The sequence below is a fragment of the Punica granatum genome, chromosome 4 (assembly GCF_007655135.1).
Source record: "Punica granatum isolate Tunisia-2019 chromosome 4, ASM765513v2, whole genome shotgun sequence".
Classification (NCBI taxonomy): Eukaryota; Viridiplantae; Streptophyta; class Magnoliopsida; order Myrtales; family Lythraceae; genus Punica; species Punica granatum.
This window is the reverse complement of record NC_045130.1, coordinates 35,328,736-35,352,591: the sequence shown is the minus strand read 5'-3', so window position 1 is coordinate 35,352,591 and position 23,856 is coordinate 35,328,736. Positions and strand designations below refer to the sequence as shown.

Below are 23,856 nucleotides of genomic sequence, written 5' to 3'. Positions count from 1 at the left end.
TACATACTGAAATGAGGAGTGTAAAATAGTTTAGTTACATCATCGAGAATATGAATTGTTTATGTCAAGCACATGGAATGATCAAAGACAGACTTTTTAGAAGGGTCGTTCAATTGCGACTAGCAATCTGTGACTAAGCTGGGAATAATAATTATAATAATAATAATGCATATTCCTATGCTAGGCTGGAAACTTGCTCAATTACATGAGAACATTTTGATTTGGGATTTGCAGGAAACATGTTATGCAAGCTTGGATGTATCAGTACGTATTATGAAGATAGTGGGGGCAGTTAGGGCAGCCCTCGTGAATATATAGTTTTCTAGTGTCCTGTCTGTTGCCCCGGACATCGCATACGCATAGTCGATCATCATCTCCATGGCTCTACTAAACAATTTGCAAATAATTAATGATTATTGACCTTATTCCCAGAGTACAAGATGATCGGGTCGAACAAGATTTGCTGGATGTTGTATTTGTGCAAGCAACCTCTTTCTCTATCATCATCAAGAACTTCCACAAAACACGATCACGGTAATGCTTTCTGGGGCTGCACTTCACCGGGTTCTGTCCTTCGGGTCTTTGTCGAGAATGACTTTCCCGCACAATCATTGACAAAAAACGTAAGTAAGCTAATTCGGACATGAAGATCATGCACATGGCTCTTTTAATATGTTAATATAAACTAAGAGCTCGTTTACTTTTCTGTGGGAAGCTGTAAGCACATGAATTTGTCAACGAATTAAGGCCCAATTGCTCCAATAGAAAGAGAGTTTAATGAGGAAAAAGAATTATTCGAAGTCCCACTTCTTTTAGTTGACTTAAGACATTATAAAGTCACCCGCCATCTGCTCTTATCAGGAACCTCATGTCGAAAGCATTATGTTCATACGTTAAGATCTTGTATCAGTGAGACAAGACATCATCCGATTGCCCGGGTTAATCTCGTGACAGATTTTTGCCCAAAGAAATGGCTAGAAGAGTTGCATCTGTGCTTTTAGTTGTCACTCTGATTCTTTTCCTAGCCGGAGATGTGCTGAGCCGCCTGATTGTTCTGAGCGATTCGTCATCTCCTATCCTCGTTTCTGATGGAGTTGGAACTACACAGAGTCGAAGCGCCACATTCTTGCTCAAACCTTTATTCTCATCGAAGAGCTGCGATGAGACGTATGGGTTCCTGCCCTGCACGAGCACCATCCTGGGGAACGTTTTCCTCATTCTTGTGTACGGTTATATGATGTTTGTATCGGCTAAGTTGTTGTCTGATGGAAGCGAGATCCTGCTCCAAGTGCTCGGCCCTGGCATTATCGGTGGCCTCTTTCTGCCAATCCTCAGCTCACTTCCTGATGCTGCAATCATTCTTGGTAAGCTCGATGTTGTGCAATGAATAACAAATTACATTGCATAGAAAATTCGTGGTCCACATGATTCCTGACTGAATACTTCCCGGATCAATTGTCCGTGGAACATGGAATTCAATATCTTGCTGTCGAGTACTTCATGAAGTTATCGGTTTGAGAATTTTCTGTACTTTTCAGCATCAGGAATCTCTGGGAGCAAAGAAGATGCCCAGGACCAGCTCTCTGTTGGCATGGGTCTGCTCGCCGGATCCAACGTTTTGCTTCTGACAGTTCTGTGGGGCACTTGTCTCATGGTCGGAAAATGTGACATTGAAAACTCGATTGCAGTTGATGAAAAGGACACGAAATCATTCAGCTTGACAGGTACTTGAAAGTTTCTGTTGTGCCGTTATACTCCGGTCAAATCATTAAACTGAATAAGCTTTCGAAACCATTCTAGGATCGGGGGTGTCCACCGATATATGGACGAGCTACGCTGCGAGGATCATGGTTATCTCAGTAATCCCTTTCATAATAGCCCAGTTACCTGAAGTCCTCAGCAGTGGCTCACAGAGTCGGGCGGCAATTCTGGCATCGTTCATCGTCTCAATGTGTTTGTTGATATCTTACAGCGTCTATCAGGTAATATTAATCAATGACTTCGATTGGCCATCAATAACTAATTTGAATAGGAATGTCTTTAAATCTTCTTTTTTGAGTCTGTATCATACAGGTTTCCCAGCCGTGGATCCAGAGGAGAAAATTCGCGTATGCAGTACACAAGCGAGTCATGTCGGGAATTCTTGGGCAGCTCAAGTTACGTACGATTGGCAGACTTCTCACTGATGAGGGCAAGCCCAACACCGAAGTCATGGAGAAGCTATTCGAGAAGCTAGACAAGGATTCTGATGGATTCCTATCGCCAGAGGAGATGAGAGGCCTCCTGGTTGGGATCCAGTTTGAAGAGATGGACATGAATTTTGATGATGCGGTCTCAAAAGTGATGAAGGACTTCGATATTTCCGAGGATTCCCACATAAATAAGGAGGAGTTTGTTCGAGGAATCTCCAAATGGCTTCATAAAGCTATGCGTTCCAAAGGTCATTTCCACTGCGACGAGAGTTCAAAAATTACGAGACTTCTGAATAGCTTCCAACGGGTATAGCCATAACACTCTATAGCTTTCTCAGACTCAGTTCAGCATTTATCACCTCGAATAAAATTATGAGCGCTGATGATGATGACCATTTTAAACGATGATCACAGCGAGCGCAGCAAGAGTGTGATCTATTGGTGGATCAAGAAGATAGCGTGGTCAGTTCAGACAAGGAAAAAATCAAGTGGAACGTCATGAAGGCGGTGCTGATGTTGCTGGGCGGTACTGTTATTGCTGGTGTATTTGCAGATCCGCTCGTGGACTCTGTCGACAATTTGTCGACGGCAACAGGCATTCCTTCATTCTTTGTTTCCTTTGTCATTTTGCCCTTTGCAAGCTCGAGCGAGGTGGTCTCAACTCTGATCTTTACCAGTAGGAAGAAGTTGAGGACTACATCTCTTGCCTACTCTGAGGTATGGTTCGATCAGTTGCTGATCTAAAAGCTTAAACTTATTAAAGTAAGGCATCTATAACATTCTATATTGGCAATCCAAACTGATCTAGAAGGCGTTTCGTATGACAATGGGGTCATGTATTTCATTTAACGGAAGCTGTATATATATTATGCAGATATACGGATCGGTGACCATGAGCAACACCCTCTCCCTATCTGTGTTCCTTGGACTGGTCTATATTCGTGAGCTGGATTGGAATTTCTTCTCGGAAGTGCTAATAATATTTATCGTCTGCGCAGTGATGGGAATCATCGCTAGCTTCCGAACCACTTTCCCCCTGTGGATCGCTCTGTTGGCTTGTGCACTTTACCCGCTCTCATTGGCTATGGTCTTTGTTCTCGACTATGTTCTCGGGTTATCCTAGACTAGCTAGTTCATGCATAGAGATCGATACGTATACAAGTCGATATTCATCTTCTTTTTTAATCTAGTTTTCGTACCTGGAACTTTCCGTCGATAAATCTTGTAGATGCTTAAGGCACGGCTTTGTGGAACATTCACCAAATTCTTAACTGAAACATAATAATGCCTCGAATGGTCGACATAAAGACACAGCTGACTCTTCCTGTTCATACAAGGCAAATCATTGCTGTTTCCTTTCTTTAATGCCATTTTTCGTAACTCTTTCCTTCAATGGCATAGGACTTCCTCAATCGTGGAACGCTGCTAAATCGAGCATTGATGTGCTCCATTAGGCACATACAGAGTGATACAAGCTGATGCAGATTGGATGAGATGCTGCTCATAAAAAGAGCTCTAGTACTGACCATAGCCTGATATCGTCATGGCAATAATAATAGTTTGAGTCACTCGATTATATGCACAACCGAGGAAGTCTGACCGTAGTGCTTTTGGCTGTGCTGCTTGCATATTCCTGTTTTTCCTTGTAAACAGTCCATATAGGCCTATGATCACATCCCAAAGAGGGGAAGACAGACTCGGAAATTCAGTGGCCAATTAGTTTTTCATGGACTTTCATGACTCAAGAAGATGTCTAGGCCCAAAAGGCCGGGGTCTTAAGCACAATGCAACAGGAATGATCCTAATTGACTGCCATCCCGCAGCAAAACGAGACAAGAAATGACAATTGTTCGGTTCGATATATTGCAGGAGTTAGCATCGGGATTTCTGCAGATCGGGAAATTAGCATAAAGATTAAAATCAGGGTAGTCTGAAAATGGAATCACACCTAATGTTCTCTGTCGATTAGCTGGGCACACAGCAATGTCAAACCTCAGTAGTTCACCAAACTCCACCTTGTTTCTTCTCTTATGGCCATTTTAAATTAATCAAGTGCATGATTATCTCTTGATTTTGAATCAGTAAAGATGAATCCGAATACAAATGGAACTCTTCTCATTATTCGTCTCCGAGACCCGATGCATGAACTAATCGTACCGAATATTTAACAGCTTGATTACCCTAATTTGGAGTAGGCTATACTCAAGTTATAAAGCGTATGAAGTTATGAACATAAAAAAAAAAAAAAGTGGTAAAAAAAATTTGACTTGAAAAGGTTGCCTCTACCTATGATGATTGATTGATCATAGCCTCTGGCTCTCAGGATCCTCTATGTCATCGTCTAGGCCGCAGGACTGGATCCTCTGCGATGATCTCTCCCGAGTCAGTATCCTTCGGAACGAGTTGAATCGTGAGCTGGACCCACCGGTGCTCTTGTTCAGGGCTTGAGCTGAACCGTCCGACGTACCTTCCACGAAGTACAAGTTAGCGTTCAGGCCATTGAGTAGCTGAGGCTGAGCTGGGGCCCGGGAGGGAGGCTCGCGTGGCTCGGACTGGAGTTGCGGCTTGGCCTCGGTCCGGCAAATGGGGCACGTGGTGTGTGAGCTGAGCCACATGTCGATACACTCTGGGTGGAAAATGTGGTTGCAGTTCGGCAACAGCCTAACCATATCTTCATCCTCTAGGGAGCTCAAGCAAACCGCGCACTCTGGCCTTACCGGCTCCTCTTCGTCTCCGTTTCCAGCTCCTTTGAACTTAAACACAGGCAGAGTGGGGATGACAGCCGGGTCAAGGCCAGCCTTGGTGGGCTCCTGCTCAGCTGAGTGGAGGCGGGCCACCCTGAGGCTGAGGCTGTGAAGGGCGGCTCGGCGGCGGGCCTGGCGGCCCATGATGCACCTCGCATATACGTGGAGGATGACCACCAGCACGACCACTATCATCAACGAGACTATAGCTGTTAGCATGATCTTGCTGTTGAGGTCGTAAGGGTTCGACCTATGAGGAAAGATCGGCCGGAAGTTATCGTCTTGGCCATCATCCATCGCTAATTCGTGGAATCAAGGACCAGGAGGAGGAGGAGAAGAGGAGGGAGTGGAGATCTGAGGTAATTGGTCTTATATGCTTTCAATGCAAGACGAGAGACATATAAAAGAGGTCAAAGCTTAGTACAAGACAAATCAAAGCTTAATAAAAAAATATGAATAGTTGGAATAATATTAGAAAAATTTTAAATAATTAATAAAATAAATTTTTATTCACCGAAAAAAAGAGACTTTTTATTTTTCTTATAATGGTAATTAATATGTTTATTGTTCTTTTTGTTTTTTTTTTTGGATTATGATAGGGAGGATTATGACTCCAGTATTTAGTACTTTTATTATTCGATAATGGAAAGTACTTACTTTAATTGAAATGTGTAGTTCATATTTTATTTTAAATGTTTAGTACTTTTATTATATGATAATAAAAAAATATAAAATACTAAATATTTAAATTAAAAACCCAACGAAAAAATGTTTAAATTAAAAGTATTTATCAAATGTAAAAATACACATAACTTAATCTCTTGTTAGAATTTCTAATAATTTAATACGAATGCGTTTGTCAGTGCATGGTGTCTCTTACAATTAGAAATTCCACGATTTGTTTGTTCAGGAATTCGGCAGAAGGGACGTAAGAAATGACAAGAGGCCCATCTTTTCGAGGGGTTGACTGTTGAATGCTGACTACCCTCCTACCATCTCCTTTTTTGTTTAAATTAATGTTAAGTTCTTGATTATGTATGTTTCATAATTAATTAATTATATGGGAGGGAAAAAGAAATAAGAGATAAAACATCTGTCTTCAGGAAAGTTATTATAATATCTCCGTCTCATTGAGATCCAAATCTTTACATGTATTGTTAATGAACATCATCAAAAGGTATATCAAAATGCGAAAATTTAATTTGTCTGGCTAGATCTTTAATTAATATGAACTAAGGACAGTTCGATGTCAACACGACATTTATATAATCTTGTGAGTCAGTATTTGTGAAGTATGGAAGTAAACTAATAAATCACTGAATCCTAATAGACGATCAATTTTTTTTTTTGATGTGTATAATAGTATCTAGAAACCTAATGGATTCTAATTAATTCAGTTCGAACTGGATCGATCAATTAGAAGGTAAAACTCACCAAATTCCCAATCAAGGATTCCATTCACAAAACTCGAATCCGATACCTTATTAAAAGTAACAAGCGCTGAATCGCTTGAATTAACTTTTATTAATAGGATCAATCTTTTTTTCAATCTAAACAATGACCAAGAACTTTAAAAATTATATGTCAAATATCAAATATTGAACGTGAACCATCCTAATGAGACAAAAATCCTTATTTCTCCCAGTGATGTATGGGTCGATATATTTTCGTCAAACGAAGGCCGGGCCGATCGGGAATCACATGGAACGGGGAAGATTTCGTGTGGAGATGCTTTTTGAGGTCTTGACTTAAACACCATAAGAAGATATCGAACAAGATTCACTTTACACACTAACCGGTGGCAATAAGTCAATAAGAGGAATACTTTTTGCTAATCTCCCATCCATCTCTGTTGCCGTACACGACTCTCCCTGAAAAATGGACCATATGATGATCAACTGTTTCTGTATTCGAATCTCATGATCTCCGACTTACTTTACGAGGTATGCATAATCCGATGGGCCTCGGTCTAGATCGATCTGTTGGATATGCACCTGCCAATAGGACAACATCGTATATGTTGAAACTTTAATCGTTCAAGTGGTCCACGTGAAAACGCGAACGAAGGAAAGGGAATGGAAGAAAGTAGGGTCTTTAAAACTCGGATCGTGGCCCTCCAGCGCCTCCATCAAACTCGATCTTGGTACTCCATGCCAATGCACGAATTCGATTAAATGAATGCATACATGACGAGGATGGAGAGTTTCTTGGGTGCCAAAGATCCTTCACATCTTAACCAAGACCCCGGATACGAATACACATATTGTTTATTCTTAGGCATCCATTTAAATATTGGGTGATCACAGAAATTAAGGGGAAAGACAGAGAAATTAATAAAGCGGTTCCCATGTGAACGGCCGGCGAAATCCCCCAAGATAAGATATGCTGCCATGGATCCATTATTTTAGTAGTCTCTTTTTTACCACTTCCCACGTCTTCTGCATGCGGTATTTCCTTTGATGATAATAATTTATATTTACAATTGTCTTGGTTTTTGCACTTGACCATTTCAATAGGAATTACACCATAAATCAATGCAAAAATTTCAGCTGATTCTCGTACTTGGAAATCTCTATGGTGGAATCCTCAGATGTGCTGGTTAAAATTACTCAAATATCTTTGGATGGTGCTCTCTCTCTTTCTCCCTCCTCTCTCTCCAGAACTTTCCTTTCCACGGGGAAGCTCACGATATCTCGTCGGAGGAGGCTGACGAAATCCATCGTAGTGCCAAGCGCACCAAATAAGAATCACCCGCTGGACACATCACGCATTCTGCAAAGCCAGCTCGAATGGATCTTGTAGACACCGACCCAGGTTCGTTGGAATCCTTCCCTTAGTGGATGAATGAAGCTGAATTTAGATGGTTCTATTGAGAGCTCTTCGGGCAAAGCAGGAGCAAGTGATGTTTTTCGAAACCACCTTGGAGGATGGATAAAGAGATTCGATCGCTTCTTGGTAGTTACAGACAGCCTTACAGCTGAGCTATGAGCCTTTAGAGATGGTTTACGAATGGCTCGTGAATTAGGCGTCCAGTCTCTACTTGTAGAATTGGATACCAAGGCAGTGGTGGATCTCTTCCTAGGAACTGACTCCGATAATTTATTACGTATGCCGATCATTTTGGCTTGCTGACAACTTCCAAATTCAACATGCTTACACAGGAAGCCAGTGTGGTTGTTGACTTTCTTGCTCGGATAGCTCCTGAAGAACTCTGCTCATGCAATGATGATGTTGTTTTTAATTCCCCACCTGTCGGGGCTTTAGACTATATCCTGATAGACCAAATGGTACTATAACTACCCGTAAAGTTTGTATTAACCGAAACGTTGTAAGTTTCCCATTTCTACCAAAAACAAAACGCAAATATCTATATTATATATAAATATATGACAAATTTCTCTAATTTTCAATATTCAAAAAATGCCCTCATACCTTCGTGACTTTTCCTCGTACTTTTTCGATTCGTGACTTTTGGTTGCACATTTTCATTATAAATATAAACCGACTCTTTCTATTCATTGCTCATTTTCGATGCTTTATTGCCATACATCTCTCTCAATCGATTTAGCCCTTCATCACAGGCATGTTTGTTATATTATTATTCCATAACAATTTTTATAGTTTCAAAATTTCGTTGCGCCATCTGTTCGTTTTCAACCTCTGTATTCCTAACAATTTCATACTTTCCTTGTCTCTTCGCTATGAATCAAGTGTTTATTTTCAAAAGTTCATATTTTCTCAATTTTTGTTCCAAAAAATACCCGTATCATTCGTAAATTTCTAACTTTCTTTTCATGCATTTTACTTCCATACTTTTAGTGTGCTTTATTAGTATAACTTTTTCTCATAAACTTTCAACTCTCTATTCGTTGTTCATTCTTAGTATTAGTTACCTCACATGTTCTATCATATATTGTATCAGCTGTATTAAACTTTGTACATCTCTTTTAGAAGTACGACCCTTTCTTTTTTATTATCCCAAATGCGTATTTTTGTATCCATAGAATCTCATAAAAAATTTGATTAGGACTTTGAAAACAAATTACTGATGACATAATATCTTAAAATAAAATTTTAAATAAATTAATATAAATTTTGAAAAATTCGTCAAAAAATATTTTTTTTTATTCACAGGATATATGTTAGTAACTCGTCAGAAAATATTCATCTATAAAATAATTTTTAAAATTCTTAATATAAATTTTGGAAATCTATCGACACAAATGTAAATAGGAACATAAAAAAAGAACTATGAGCATTGAATAGAGAAGTTATTTCATATTTGACACGTTTATCGGAGTGAATAATTATAGGAAAGAATATGCTAGGTAGTTATTTTAGTAAAAAAGTAGGAAATGGTGCCTTGAAATCGAAAGGTCATAAAAAAGAAAAGGTATATGTTGGTTTTTGAAACTTAAAAAAAAATAAAAAGGATTATGGTCGAAGAATCAGAATATGGGGAAAAAATTTCCAGCGATTAGCAAAGTCAGAGAATAAGAATAATTAAAAAACCGAAAGAGAAAATAGAAAAGATACAAATGTAAATAGGAAAGGGGAGAGACTGACCGTAAGCGTTTATTGGAGAAGTTATTTTATGTTTGATGCATGTGTCAAAGCGAATAATTATGAGGAAGAACATGTTAAGTAGTTTTTATAGTGAAGAATCATGAAAGGGTGCTTTGAAGTTGAAAGGTCATGAGAAAGAATACGTAAAAGTTAATTTTTCTATTAAAACAATAAAAGGATGTCGTGCTATCGAAAAGATGCGATGTTTAGTAGTATTCATATTATTTGAGTAAATGATAAAATAGTAATATTATTAATTTACCAAGGGCAGAAAAGAAAAAAAAGTTGTATAAATGCTTTGGAAAGGGTCGTACACCTATAGAGATGTACAAAGGGTCATACTCTTTTACTACATTAATTTTGTATATACTTTTGTGTGTTACATATGTAAATACTATTGTTCATATATATATATTTATGTTTCCATTGAATTTTATTTTATTATAAAATTAAATGAAATATTTTTGTGAATATTATTAGCATCCTTTAATAATTTTTATTTTTAATTTAATATTTAAATACCCAAGGATCTACTTGGTAGATTTCAATGTGCTATGTCTACAATGTTAGTGCTATGTTAGAAAAATCCGTTAAAATTGACAGGAAAAAAGTGATAGCACTCTAAACGTAATAAAAAACTCATAATTTATATTTTTTCAATAAAAAAATTGTTCTAGAATAATAAAAGGCCACATTTTTACTTTTTTTTGTCATCATTTTCATAGATATTGTTAACTACTTTTTATTTTATTTATTTATAAATTAAAGTAAGAACAACTTTCTAACTGAAAATGGTCACAACTTCAATTAAAAGGAGATACTACTAATTTACTTATAATTTATATATTTCTTTTTGTAAGAAAGTTTTCTTATATATTATGTTGTTCCAGTATTATGTATTTTAACATTCTCAAAGAAGATTTCACGTGCAACGCACTTGTAAATTCACTAGTTTAACTAAAAGTTTAAATAAAATTTTCCATTAAATTTATGTAATTTACTATAAATATAAATATTGATCATCGAAAAAATATATATAAATATAATCTACTTTAAATATAAGTAATTTACTGAAAATTTAAGTAATTTGCTAAAATAATTTTTCAAAATACGTGTAAATTATTCGAAACAGTGGATTAATATAAAATTTTTATTTCTTTGCTCTCTTCTCTTCAAGCAACAAGAAGTTTTCGCCTCTTCCTCATATACTTAGGCTATGTTTGATCGCGGGGTTAGGATAGGATTGGGGTAAAATGGAATGGGATTTGAGATGTCAAGGATATTTAATATCCTAATAAAGTGTTCGAGTAAACAAAGATTCGGGATTAGAATATGAAAGGGAAATAATCAATATGCTCACAAGTAATCTTTTATAAATAAAATTCAACAAGCGCTTACGAGACGTCGTCTTTTAAGTACCATCAGCTCATGATTGATCACCATTTGGATTACTTGGAGAATTTAATTCATCAAATGAGATTCGTGTATTTGTCTATTTTTATCCCATGTTCCTAATTGATTAAATGAATTTGATCATATTTTTTTAATTGGATTAAAATAAATGAATTATCTCTAATTAGTACAAATTATTTGTAGACATTAAGATGCTTTCTTAAAAATTTAAAAAGCATGTTACTCGAGAACTTTAAGAAGGCATCTCGAGATATATATATATATATATATATATATATATATATATTTTCATGCTCTTTAATAGTTTTCATAATAAAATTTCTATAAATAAATGTATTCTTCGTAAATTAAGCATATAAGTTAAGTTTGTCGACCACCTCTCTTATTTCTCCATCTTTCTCGACCCCAATTCACCTGCTCCCCCTTCTCCAAGTCTACATATGAATATATATTTGTGTGTATTTATTTATACATATATTAGAATGCTTATATTTTCCTTAAATTATTGATATTTTTATAACTTTTGAGAATATAAAGTTAACCTCATATTCATGCTACAGTTTCCGTAATGCGAGCAGATTAACACCTAGTTATTTTTAAATTTTCATAGAATAATTTCTAAAATAATATAAAATAAACATTTTATTTTAAAAATAAGAAATATTTTGAATTTTATATTAAAAAAAAAGATAGAAGAGTCAAATAAAACTGAGGTACGGTGGTTGCTCGACGTCGACAGTCACTGCCCCAACGAGGTCATAGGTGTCCTTAGAGGCCGTTTGATATATTTTAAATTTTTAGTTTAAAATTATAAAATAATATTTGAAGTGACAAGTTGGCAAAAATCACATGTGGCATATAGTCGATTGACACATCAACAAAAGAAGCGGTGGTGAATGTCCTATTTTGAAATGAGGGAGTGTCAACGTCTTATTAGAAAATTATCATGGTGGTTTCTGGAATTTATCATTTCGAAAAAATATATAAACCACATGATTTTATATGTAACTTACCTTATATAATACAATATATTGTCCATCTCAATATTTTTCACGAGGATTCTTTAATCATTTGTATTGGAAAATTTTCATGTTGCTTTCTATAGATGTTTTTATCTTAAGTTGTAAAGTGCTTTGGAGTTAAAATTGAAATTTCGGATATCATACGTAATGAAGAAAGACCAATTTTTCTTTAGTTTAAAAAATGAACCTAGTTGGGATATGGTTATGATTTCGTTTTCTTCTTTTGTGTTTTTAAATTTTTTTTGGGGGGGGGGGGGGGGGGGGGGGGGGGGAAATTAAAAGACATTGTTTGGGAATTTGGGGAGGCGAAGAATTTGTAATTTGAGTTCAACATCAATCCGGCTGATGGGCGGGCCAGGGAGAAATGAGAGAAAAGACCCCAGGCCCAACCCACTTGTGCTCGTTTTGGACCGCTGCGTGTCATATTGGGCTTCTATGGGCCCAATGCAATTCATAATCAATATTACCAACTTGAGTCTTGAAGCTTATGGGAGAATAGGAAACTTTCATAGCATAATCCGACAGCTTGTTTCGTATGGAATTGCCTTGCATTTCGATTCAACGGTAACAAAATGGGCCGAAGGATGTATAGTTCTCATTTTGAAGATTGATATGGAACTCCGCAATATCTGATCAACTTGCGATGATGAGAAGGGTTCATCACGTGCAAGAACGTCCTTCTATGGAACATCCATTAATTGTGGTTTTTGCTGTTCGATTAGACATAAATAGTAGGCCTTCCCTCGAGTAAGGATGTGGACTAGACTGCAGTTTTTATATCCTTAAATAAAGTAACCGTTGTGTTAGGCGTAGGAGTTACCGATCCATAAAAGATGTCTCGGCTCGACGTACACAAGCTTGTTAGAAAAAATCCACAGGCCAATTTCGGACTTGGATCTATCCGCAACTCAAAAGCTTAAGCTAATGGGTTGCTAGGCCATTATCTCTTATAAATCTATGAATTTCCTCTTAACTTTACCATGTGGGATTACCTTCAACGCCCGTCCTCACCATTCTTCATATAGAAGAGAAACCGTCCCAACAATTCTCCCCCTTCTCGACTATATGGAGGACTTCGTTGTAACCTCGTGATATGACGGCAAGCAACACACTGGACACAACTAACTTCGAGCCGTATAAACCTATGAATTTCCTCTCAACTTTATCATGTGGGATTACCTTCAACGCCCGCCCTCACCATTCTTCATATAGAAGAGAAACCGTCCCAACAATTCTCCCCCTTCTCGACTATATGGAGGACTTCGTTGTAACCTCGTAATATGACGGCAAGCAACACACTGGACACAACTAACTTCGAGCCGTATAAACCTATGAATTTCCTCTCAACTTTATCATGTGGGATTACCTTCAACGCCCGCCCTCACCATTCTTCATATAAAAGAGAAACCGTCCCAATAATTCTCCCCCTTCTCGACTATATGGAGGACTTCGTTGTAACCTCGTGATATGACGGCAAGCAACACACTGAACACAACTAACTTCGAGCCGGGCTTCCACTTCCGAACTTGGATACCAATTGTTAGGATCTTCATTAGCCACGAGTTCCACACTTTGGCCTGGTGTGGTGTGGGTTTCCACGCATAGCATGTGCGCTTTCTCAAGATCGTTACTTGGGCTCTAATATCACTTGTTAGGAAAAATTCACAGTCCAACTTGGGACTCGGGTCTATCCGCAACTGAAAAGCTTAAACCAATGAGTTGTTAGACCATTATTTCTTATAAATCTATGAATTTCCTCTCAACTTTTCCATGTGGGATTACCTCCAACACCCGCCCTCACCATTCTTCATGTAAAAGAGAAACCGTCCCAACAAAGCTTTCTCTAATTAAGAAGAGCAAATTGCATTCTTCCCAGAAATTAACTGACCTACTAAGCTGGATAGGATTGGTGAGATCCGTTTAACTTAACATAAGAAAAGAAAAAAAAAGTTATTCATTGAGTTCTGCAAAAAGAATCTTGATATTCCTACCCAAATTCTCTTAACGACTCACACCGACATGAGCTTAATTTTACCCATATATCTGAAAAAATTCATTATGTAAGAGTAAAAGGGGAAGTCCTACAGGCACACCCTTTTGAAAAGATCAATCATTGTACTAGATCGTTTGATGTGTTAATTGGCAAGCCTCGTTGAAGATTCGAAGGATTCAAGTGGTTATAATTCCTTATCTTTCACATAAAAAGGGCAACTTCCCTCAACCATGCAATCTCAACTATTGGAATGCACACAGTGTAAACGTATACATAGTTTGTTCGAGATTCCACTTACTTTTTTTGATGAATAGATTCCAATAACTTGTACAAGGATTCAGTATGTGTATGAGACCGTTAGATGAAATATGGAACCACATGTCTTGATGATTTTTCTTCATTCTTTCTACATCCACGTCGGTTCCCCAAGGATTAACTCCTCTATTGATCGTTTAAGAAGTTATGTAAACAATAGCACCAAATATGATCATATATATATATATATATATATATATATAATTATATATAACACACACATAACATCATCCTTGGTTTCCCTCATTCGATGGCATATAAATTCTCTAGAAGATAGACAAAGCTTCTTACTTCAATATTCTTTTGGTTAGTGCCATATAACGTCATCTCCCATGTCCAATAGTTGTGTCCATTCATATACATATATATGTGTGTGCTATATACATATATATATATATATATATGTCTATATAGTAATTCTTGTTAACTAACAATTCCAACATATCGCAGACAAAAGCTGGGGACAACAAAAATCCTCTCTAGGCAATCAATCCCATGAAGATGAAAATGAAACACAAACATCATACATACATATTTATAATTACTTATATATTACTATTATTATTGCCACTAACTAACGGGAAATCGATCAATGTGGGACTTGAAATATCTCAAACGACACATTGGGCAGTCGAATGATCGAATCATTGCAAAAACAGACAAAATTATTTCCTTACTTCCGATTCCGATGGTGGCAGCTTCGACAGGGAGGGTTGACTTGACGGAATCCGATCTCTCTTGATCATGTGGCCCATCTTTGGGGGACTGATTGATTGATTGATTCCACCATTTGAGATTTTTGAACAGTCCTGATTAAAAGGGCATAGTCAAAATTACGTTAAAGGAGAATAAAAGAACAATCACTTTATCATCCTACCAAATTGTGATGTCACAATGACAGTTTCGACGAAGGACTAGCTCAGCGGTCCAAATTTGGCTCGGCCCGGGTTGTAAGTAACTTATGATGGTATTAGTTAGATAATTGGCCTCAATAAGCACAGGTCATAAATGATAGTTAAATATCATTTGCTAGACTAATTGCTTACACTAGAATAATTAATGCAAGATGATAGGATCATATATAACCGGAAATTCGTGGTGGCCAGAGATGTTTTTAGCCTAGGAGGGATTATGAGCGCACCTTGATCGATGGATAGTTTAGCGGTGACTGGAGCTCGGAGAAGCGGAGGATGATGGTCTGCCGGAGACAATTCCACTGGGCTCCTCATTGCCGCTGCTGCCGTGAACCCGAGTGGGGAAGTAAAACCCAGACAGACTGTCCGAACCGAGCCGCCCGCCGAAAAAAGGAGGTTGATGAACCGCCACCACTGGTGGCTTCTGATGGTGATTATCGGATGGTATAGCAATGGGCAATTCATCGAAACCACCTGTGAAGCTGGACTGAAGGGGTCCCCTCTGTGGATTAACCATCATCAAGGCCGAGCCGCCGCCCTGGTTCATAAAAAACCCTTGGCTCGACCCTCCTCGGCCCTCTTCCGTGCCCGCATCTCCACCCCAGCCCATCATTCTTGGGTAATGACTGCAACCTGGCTCAAAAGCATCAGCGCCCGTACCCACGAAAAGGGCCCGACTGCTGGAAGATTGGAGGCCGCCGGAGCTGTCCTGGAAGGAATGAAGGGAGAGTCCGAGATCCTCGCTTTGTTGTGGGGCTCTAGCCACCATCTCGTGTGGAACGGAGTACCCAGTGAAGCTGATGGACTGTGACGGTTCTGCGTTGCTAGTCGGGAAGAACAGCTTCATGGTATCGGAGTCATCCAGCTGCGGAGGAGGTGGCATGAACGAGGAGGAACCAGCGCCGGCATACCCACCCGCCAGCTCTGGCTGCTCGGCGAGGGGCATTTCTCCGGAACTGGAGGTGGCGGCGGCGGTAGGACCAGCAGTTGAGGTGGAGTTGGGGTGCCAGGGAGGGAGATCGGCGAGCTTATCAATGGAGGACTTGGCCTTCCTGATGAGCCAGTCGACGGCCTTGCTGGGGCGGTCGAAACCAAGGCGGTCCTGGACGTCGTAGAACTGGATGGCGGTGTGGGCGGAGAGGCGGACTCGGCGGTCCCGGGGACCCTTGGAGGTGTAGACCTTGCTGTGGCGGTCCTTGCGGCTGGTGGCGCGGACGATGTGGCCGCCCTGGACTTGGACTATCTCTCCTCCTCCGCCGCCGCCACTGCCCTTCATAATTCCCATCCGAGCACCGTGCCCTTCAATTGCATACTCTCTCTCCCTCTACCCGTGTGTGTGTGTGGATGTCTAGTGAGAGAAACAGGACTTCCCTTTTTGTGTTTAGGATTTATATTAAGGATGTTCTCCTTTCTTAACGGTTTCACTATTCATTATCCTTTCAAGCAAAAATTTTAGAAAAGGTTATTTATATTTCACCCAAGAAAAATCTTATTATTATTTTTAGTGAAACTACGAAATATCTTAACTAGGAATCCACAATCAGGCGTCGATTCGGTCTTGATCACGAGGTGACTGTTATACAGATAAAGTTTTTTTTTTAATGGATGTTGTACTGATAAAATTATTTATCATGAAACGCAATTTATCAGTTGCCATATTTTATGGCTAGAAAAGATTTATATTATTTGTGTACATACTTGTATTTTGTTATATATATATATTGGTTCCGAGGGTTACCTTCAAGGATCTTGTTTTGTACTGTAAATTCTCATAAAAAATTTAATTTAATAAAATACCGTTAGTATAATGTAATAAGGTGCTCTATTTGAGAAATATATATTTATTTTTGGGTGAATGAGAAAGATATATTTTGTTGAATAAAATAAAATGCATTGATGTGATTTACGTAACCTAGTCCATCGAAACCAAAGAAAATTAACTATTTCTTTTAGCTTCTTATAATTTTATGCATGCATAGGTCACACCTTCTTGATAACTAGTCCGAGCGAGAACAAAAACATGAATCAAGTCGATACGGCGATATCCGCTTTACTATAAATAACAAAAACGAAATTGTCATAATATATTCTGTGCAGAGGAATCTGCATTTTACAGCCCACAAAAAAAGCTTCCCCCCGAATCTTATACTTAGAATATAGTATTCCTCAACCTCGGCCATAAAGTAAGAGAATCAACCAACATAATCCACACATAGAATACACATACAATATATATATATATATATATATATATATATATATGCCTCCAAAGAAGGAGCAAAGGGTGAGTCCACCTCCCCAAATGATTACCCTCAAGGGACCAACCGTGACACATAATTAAGCTTAATCCCAAATATTTAAAACAATATAAAATAAAACTAAAAAAAAGGAAGAAAGAAAGAAAGAAGGAAAGCTGGGAAGATAAGGGACATATAATTGAAGGCACCTTCTCTTCTCTAAAAGCCGTGGCTTCATCATCAGACTTGTCACATTTCTTTCATCTCTTCATTGGTTCTTCAATATTTCTCTCTTCAAGAGAAGAGGTACATAATGCAGCAGCACACATTCATATTTAAAATCAAAAAATTATATGTCCAATTCTCACCAGTGAATTTTTTGTGTCTATTCATTTAATTTTTTTTCATCGTTTACAATGCCTATAAACGTTTATTATAACAAAAATATATATATATATGTTTTAATAATTAATAATCTTTTCATATCTCTCTCTCCACAAACCCCACATAGATCTTAAACATTTGCTAGATCGATAGATACTGTCGCTTTCCTTCTTGACTGAAACCTGTGGATAATAATGATGATGATCAAACCGACCAATTCCCTTTGTCGAGTGTCACATGGAAGTGGGAAAGGATTTTATTATTTCCCATTTTGGGTCGTTGAGTATTTCAATTGGGGAATATAATTATCCTCATTTTCCATTATTTCTCATATTCTTGTGGAAAAAAGGTCGTTTAATCGATGTATATATATGAGTCTTGTCACACGTATATAGATACGTTTGAGCAAAAGGGGTCAATTCAGGAATTGTTACATCCATATCATCATCAAAGAGCATGCGTTGTTGTAAAACAATCGCAGAATCTTTGGGTGCAAAAAAGTTTTGTGTGCTCGAAACGAAAGGAATACAAAGTGGGACATTAAATTATCATGAAAGTGAAGGGATCGGTATTGCCCAGTTGGAGAAAAAGGGAATGCAGTGCGATATATATATATATCGCTTGCGAAATGCTCAAAACTTTAGAAACCATGTTTATTTAGGAGAGAATATTATCTATATGGTCCCGGCTGTCTATGTACACACACAAACCAAAATTGTGTGGTATGTTGTAGGTTAAGAATAATGAGCTAATGTATATTATTTCATGCATTATTCGTGTCCATTTTACTACTGATAATTAAGCCCTCATTTTTTGAATATTAACATGGTCATCCAGATAAAGTCGACAATTAATCTAACATTTTTTGGGCTTTTGCCCCGTTTCATTACCCAAAAAAAAGTCGACAATTAATCTAAGCCGTCAAAATGTAATCTAAGGGTACATAGCTAGCTGGACTGACATTGAGATTGGAAAAAGCGATAGCATTTAACTCTGGGGGAGTAGCTAGCCCTAGAAGGAGCGCAATGACCTAGATTTGAGTGTAATGCAGAAATAGACACCAACGTGCGTTGTGCTAGGGTGGTTTGAAATTTTTTATTTTATTTTAATTAGAATCTCGAATTTAAATATTGTGAAAGGAGAACATTTACAATTAAGAGGTCTTATTGCTCGGGATTAAATTTGGATTAGTCGAGCTTCATTAACAGTATAACTAAAAAAAACTATTGATAGATAGGAGAAAATATTCAATAAGATTAATATATATATATATATATAAATATATATGCAACCTTTGATACATAATTATCTAAAGTCCATAATATTTAATTCTTTTATATTTTTCTTGACTTTTGATTGAAATTAATAACATATGATATCGCCTAATATTTTCTCGATAGATTAATTATATGGAAAACGTTAAAGCCCACAATTGAGACGACAGTACAGAGCACTGAGTGGGAGGGAAAGAGGGAGCTCGTGATCCAAGACCAAGACCCATCAATGCTATATTGCTATGGCTATGGCTATGGCTCTCTCTCCCTCTCTCTCTGAAATTCTGCTCAGAAGAGGGTAGACGTACAGTCACACAGACACATACAGCAAACGGCAGAGACAAATCCTGTGTCTTCCTTCTGTTTTGTTTCGTTGCAATTTATGTTTCCCTAACTCCGCGCCTTAATCTGCCAAGTCGTTACTGCAGCTGCTTTTGTCCTCCTCCATTGCCCATATGCATATATATATATATACACACACATACACACCCTATATATATATATACACACACCACACCCCATATAAATATGGGGAAATACATATGAAAAATGCATCTAGTCCATGTACCGTTTCAAACTACTCTTTTCACCGAGTATCAAGATAAGGTAAATTGTTGCAGTATACTATTATATTTTTATTTTGGGTGAACCAGGGACCGGAGTATATTATATTTGCTTTTACATATGTGTGTGCGCGCTAGTTTCACGGCGCTTTTAAAATGTGAAAAGATAACAAATTTTAAAAGTAAGTGTTTTTTGTCCCGCTGACATGATTGGTCACTATTACGAGCAAAAGTCATTTTTAAGTATCACTTAATTTCGCATTGGGTCACCGAAGCATAAACAATGATGGTAGTACCAAAGGGTTCTTTCGTTGATGTTGCTCATCAATACAACCTTCTCTTCTTCTACAATCATTAATCTTCTTCTTTGCTACTAGAGGAAAAAGAACATGAAAAAAAATGTGTATTTAATACTCTTTTATGCTCTCAAAATGCCTTCTCATATTCCCAATATAATTGACACACGACCATTCTGATGACATTCATTTTTTTGCTTCCTAATAGTCTTAATTTAAACTCTCGTTTTTTTTTTTCACCCTTATCATTCCTTCCCTCTTCCAATATGTGTCTTTCCATAACTAATTTGTACAAATTCGTAATAAATTTTAGTCACTTGATTTAATCAAACACCAATTTTATTGTTTTATATTGGTGGAGACCATTTAGTCCATAATGTGTTGCCTATCAATTTGGCGCAAATTGAAAGAAATTTTAACCATATATGATAGAGATGACTGAAATATATATATATGATTGCAAAAGAAAAGACTGCATTAATCAGTCAAGAATATGTATTTTTCATGTCGTATTTGTATCTAGACAGTGCCAAATTACATAACACCATACGTACAAGGAAATAATGCACATTAACTATCATCACGATAGGTATCTCTCTACGTACATTTACCAACTAGCTGGAGAGAATATCTGAGCTCTTCTGCAAACAAACAACAATTCGACAATGGCACATGTTGTTGGGAGCATCAACGTCTTGAGGGCAATTGATTTGCGCATGGATTTTTTTTCTGCAGAAAAGCCTCCAATCAATTGAAGGGGGAGGTATCCCCCACATTTTTAAACCGACACTTGCCCACCCTTTTCACTTTTGTACTGCGTCCTAATTGTGATGTCCCACCTCTGACATGGGACACTCCCGTTGGTTCACGCTAGATTTGAATTTGATCAATTGATTTCAATTGGAGATATCTCGCTGGGTCTTAGGCACAAATCATTTCACAATCCACCCCGAATAATGGAGTTCTAGCTCGGATATATACGAAGGCGACAATTTCAGAGACTTTTGTTAGATCTCTACACATCGACTTATCACTTCGACTATAAAGAATTCTTACACATGATATATTATGCGATAAATTAACTATCACTATAGACGGTCAAAAGTTTGTCTATATATAAATATGTATATCTATATTTATACTATATATAAAAGTAGGCGGTATTTCTTCAATCTTCATTATTTTAAAAATATTATTGTATTCCCGTGACTTTTTGTTGCACCTTTTTAGATTCGTCACTTTTAATCACATACTTCTATAACACTTATATTTAGGTTCTTCACATAATTAACAAAATTAAATTAATTCTGGTAATTATCGTACTTTTTGGTTAATGTCGCTGCAATCAAACAATACAAGGGAAATAACTTTTAAAAGAATATATCAAGAGACCCTTGCATCCCCTAGGGTTAAATGAAATTCATACATCATTTAATTTTTTTTATTTTTATTAAAAAATTATATCTTCTTTAGTATAATAAAAAATATATAAAGATCCAATCGAAAAAATAAAGAGAAAGCTATAATTTAATGAGAAGATAAATTTAATAGTTAAATTAGTATAGATAAATTTAATCATCAAATGTTATTTCATACTTGGTGAAATAATTTTTAGTAAAAGGATGGAATTGCTAAAGGGAAGTGATTTTTCAAAGAGTTGTATTTGTTTTTATTATATATATACTTTCCAGTTTGCAAATGGACGCATGAAAAATCATTTGAACTCCTTTCTTCCTCTAAAACTTTTCTCCTTGATAGTTTCATGAGGTCTTAAAAGATTCTCGATGTTGTTGCCCGAAAATCTCAATGGTCATATTCTTATATTTCAAGAGGTATGTCATCTCTTATAAAATATCTATTTGTTTATAATTTGTAAATTCTTTATTGGTCCGTAATAGAGAATATTTAAGCATGATTCTCCAGTAATTCTTTATCTGATATTCTTCATAGATTTTACGTTTTTTTAGGATCCCTTTATGTTTGGAGATATTACTTGATTGTCTTCTTTCTAATTTTTTCTCCGTACTTTTGGTCATATTTTCATAGGAAGTAGGAAATTGAGTGGTAAGGGCCTTTGGCCGGCAACCACCACCTACCAACGACCTTGCCAAAGGCGATGGTGCCCTTTGATGAAGTACTGCTGGCCCAATCTACCTTTCTCTTTCGTTTTTCGATTGCATAAATTTACTTTTTATGTGTGTATATATAATTATTCTTATTTTGTAGAATGTACCGATTTTAGGTTTAAATTTTGAAAAAAAAAATTCAAATATTGGGAAGACCTTATTAAAATATTAACAAATGGCATGTCCCGTTTATACAAAATTATACATCTTGGTATGAAAGAAAAAATTATTCTAAATATTTTATATTTTTTGGTACTTATTCCAAATGAAAATTGAGAAGAAATTAAAATTATATATAATTTACATATAAAAGAAGATTAGCAATAATAATTCATTACTTTCGAGGTAATTTTCTAAAAAAATTAGAATTATAAGCAATTAGACAATTTTTTATGTTATTTTGTTTTTCTCTCATTTTCCTCTAATAGTGTTCACTCTTTTTGCTAATCATACATTTGACTAAGGCTTTTTATATTAATTATTTATTGTTCATGTTTTATTTTTGCATATTTTAAATTTTATTAAAAGTATATTAAATTATTAATGTGCTTAAAATGAATATTTATTACAATTTCTTTTCGATTAAACATTAGAATTGATTTTTTTCTTCTTTTATTTTAATTAACTGCTTCAAAATTCCAACAAATATATAATAGCTTGAAAATGTAAAATATTAAAAGATTATACCTTCACTTGTTATATTAACCTTAATTTTTAAGGAAAAATCGAATTAATTTTGTCAAAAAAATAAATAAATTATTTATAATCTTTGCATTATTAATTATGTTATATTTAAATAAAATATTGTCAAAATACATTAATGATATTAAATAGTTCATATTTATTTATTTAGTATCTTTAAATCAACCAATAAGATTATTAATGATGTTATATATTTAATTATATATTTTTGGATGAGATTTAATTTAATTTTTATATTTTCTAGCATTTTATATTTATTATGTCTTATCATTTAATCGAGAAATCTTTCATGTGCAAAGCACGTATAGATTCACTAGTCCTAATAAGTTACGCTAATGGAAGAGTGTGCAGTGGCTAAAAGTAGAGCATGAGCGGGGTGTCCATATCAACAAATATATATATATATATACCACCATTAAAAAGATTGAGTGTCTTCATATCTTTTTTTTTTAATCATGCTATATTGTTACATTCAAAAGTGGTCTGACAATTATCACAAAATACTTTAATAGGTTTCGCTCTTTGCTTGTAGATAAAATTCGACTACTAAAAACTCGATTTGTTATCAAACTATATTCTCACAGTTTGAACAACTTCTCGGTAGGAGAATAACTTCATTTTATGATAAGCTTTTTTCACGTACAGCCCTTTTGCCTTAATGCTCCTTTCCAAACTCATGGGGCTTGGTTTCTTAATTATTTTCAACTAAAAAAGTATGATTATAAACAAACCACCAAAAGTTTAAAAGCCTTCTAAACCGGAAAAGGTATATATATATATACATATATATATATGTATATATATATATATCATGTAGGCTTTTATGATTGAAATATGAACTAATTAAGAGGTAATCTTGGAACGATGTTGACAATCTTATGGTGCGTTTGGATTCATACTTAAAAGTAACTTTAATTTTGACTTTGATTTTGATAGTGGAAAATGACAAATGAGATGTGATTATAAATTTGACTTGGGAAACGTGTGTTTTTGTTGTATAGTGTGTTGAGTTAAAATTAAAGTTAAAATTTTTTACTTGAGAAATATGTATTTTTGTTATGTAGTGTGTTGAGTTAAAGTTAAAGTTAAAGTTAAAATTAAGTATTTGGGAATCC

The 23,856-nt window shown here is 36.1% G+C and overlaps 3 protein-coding genes across 3 annotated transcripts; 1 reads left to right on the top strand and 2 right to left on the bottom strand.

The window, feature by feature from the left end:
* Positions 1 to 823: 823 nt before the first annotated feature.
* Positions 824 to 3,499, top strand: LOC116202758 (sodium/calcium exchanger NCL-like). Its single transcript, XM_031534368.1, has 6 exons — positions 824 to 1,364; positions 1,539 to 1,724; positions 1,801 to 1,982; positions 2,074 to 2,499; positions 2,607 to 2,909; positions 3,067 to 3,499. The coding sequence occupies exons 1-6, from the start codon at positions 971 to 973 to the stop codon at positions 3,313 to 3,315; spliced, it is 1,740 nt and encodes a 579-aa protein (XP_031390228.1). The 5' UTR covers positions 824 to 970; the 3' UTR covers positions 3,316 to 3,499.
* A 781-nt stretch (positions 3,500 to 4,280) lies between these two features.
* Positions 4,281 to 5,321, bottom strand: LOC116202759 (RING-H2 finger protein ATL40-like). The gene has a single exon (XM_031534369.1). It carries the CDS (start codon positions 5,231 to 5,233, stop codon positions 4,496 to 4,498), a length of 738 nt encoding a protein of 245 aa, XP_031390229.1. The 5' UTR covers positions 5,234 to 5,321; the 3' UTR covers positions 4,281 to 4,495.
* Positions 5,322 to 14,662: 9,341 nt separating this feature from the next.
* Positions 14,663 to 16,539, bottom strand: LOC116205594 (transcription factor TCP4). Its single transcript, XM_031538225.1, has 2 exons — positions 15,387 to 16,539; positions 14,663 to 15,054 (listed from the first exon to the last, which is right to left on the bottom strand). Exon 1 carries the CDS (start codon positions 16,442 to 16,444, stop codon positions 15,404 to 15,406), a length of 1,041 nt encoding a protein of 346 aa, XP_031394085.1. The 5' UTR covers positions 16,445 to 16,539; the 3' UTR covers positions 14,663 to 15,054; positions 15,387 to 15,403.
* Between the last annotated feature and the right edge of the window lie 7,317 nt (positions 16,540 to 23,856).

What these genes read in the sequence shown, in the direction of transcription:
- LOC116202758 (XM_031534368.1), top strand. Translation starts at nt 971, where the DNA reads ATGGCTAGAAGAGTTGCATCTGTGCTTTTAGTTGTCACTCTGATTCTT. An exon ending in TGATGCTGCAATCATTCTTG is followed by an intron (nt 1,365 to 1,538) that starts GTAAGCTCGATG and finishes TGTACTTTTCAG; the next exon opens with CATCAGGAATCTCTGGGAGC. An exon ending in CATCTCTTGCCTACTCTGAG is followed by an intron (nt 2,910 to 3,066) that starts GTATGGTTCGAT and finishes TATATTATGCAG; the next exon opens with ATATACGGATCGGTGACCAT.
- LOC116202759 (XM_031534369.1), bottom strand. Translation starts at nt 5,233, where the DNA reads ATGGATGATGGCCAAGACGATAACTTCCGGCCGATCTTTCCTCATAGG.
- LOC116205594 (XM_031538225.1), bottom strand. Translation starts at nt 16,444, where the DNA reads ATGGGAATTATGAAGGGCAGTGGCGGCGGCGGAGGAGGAGAGATAGTC.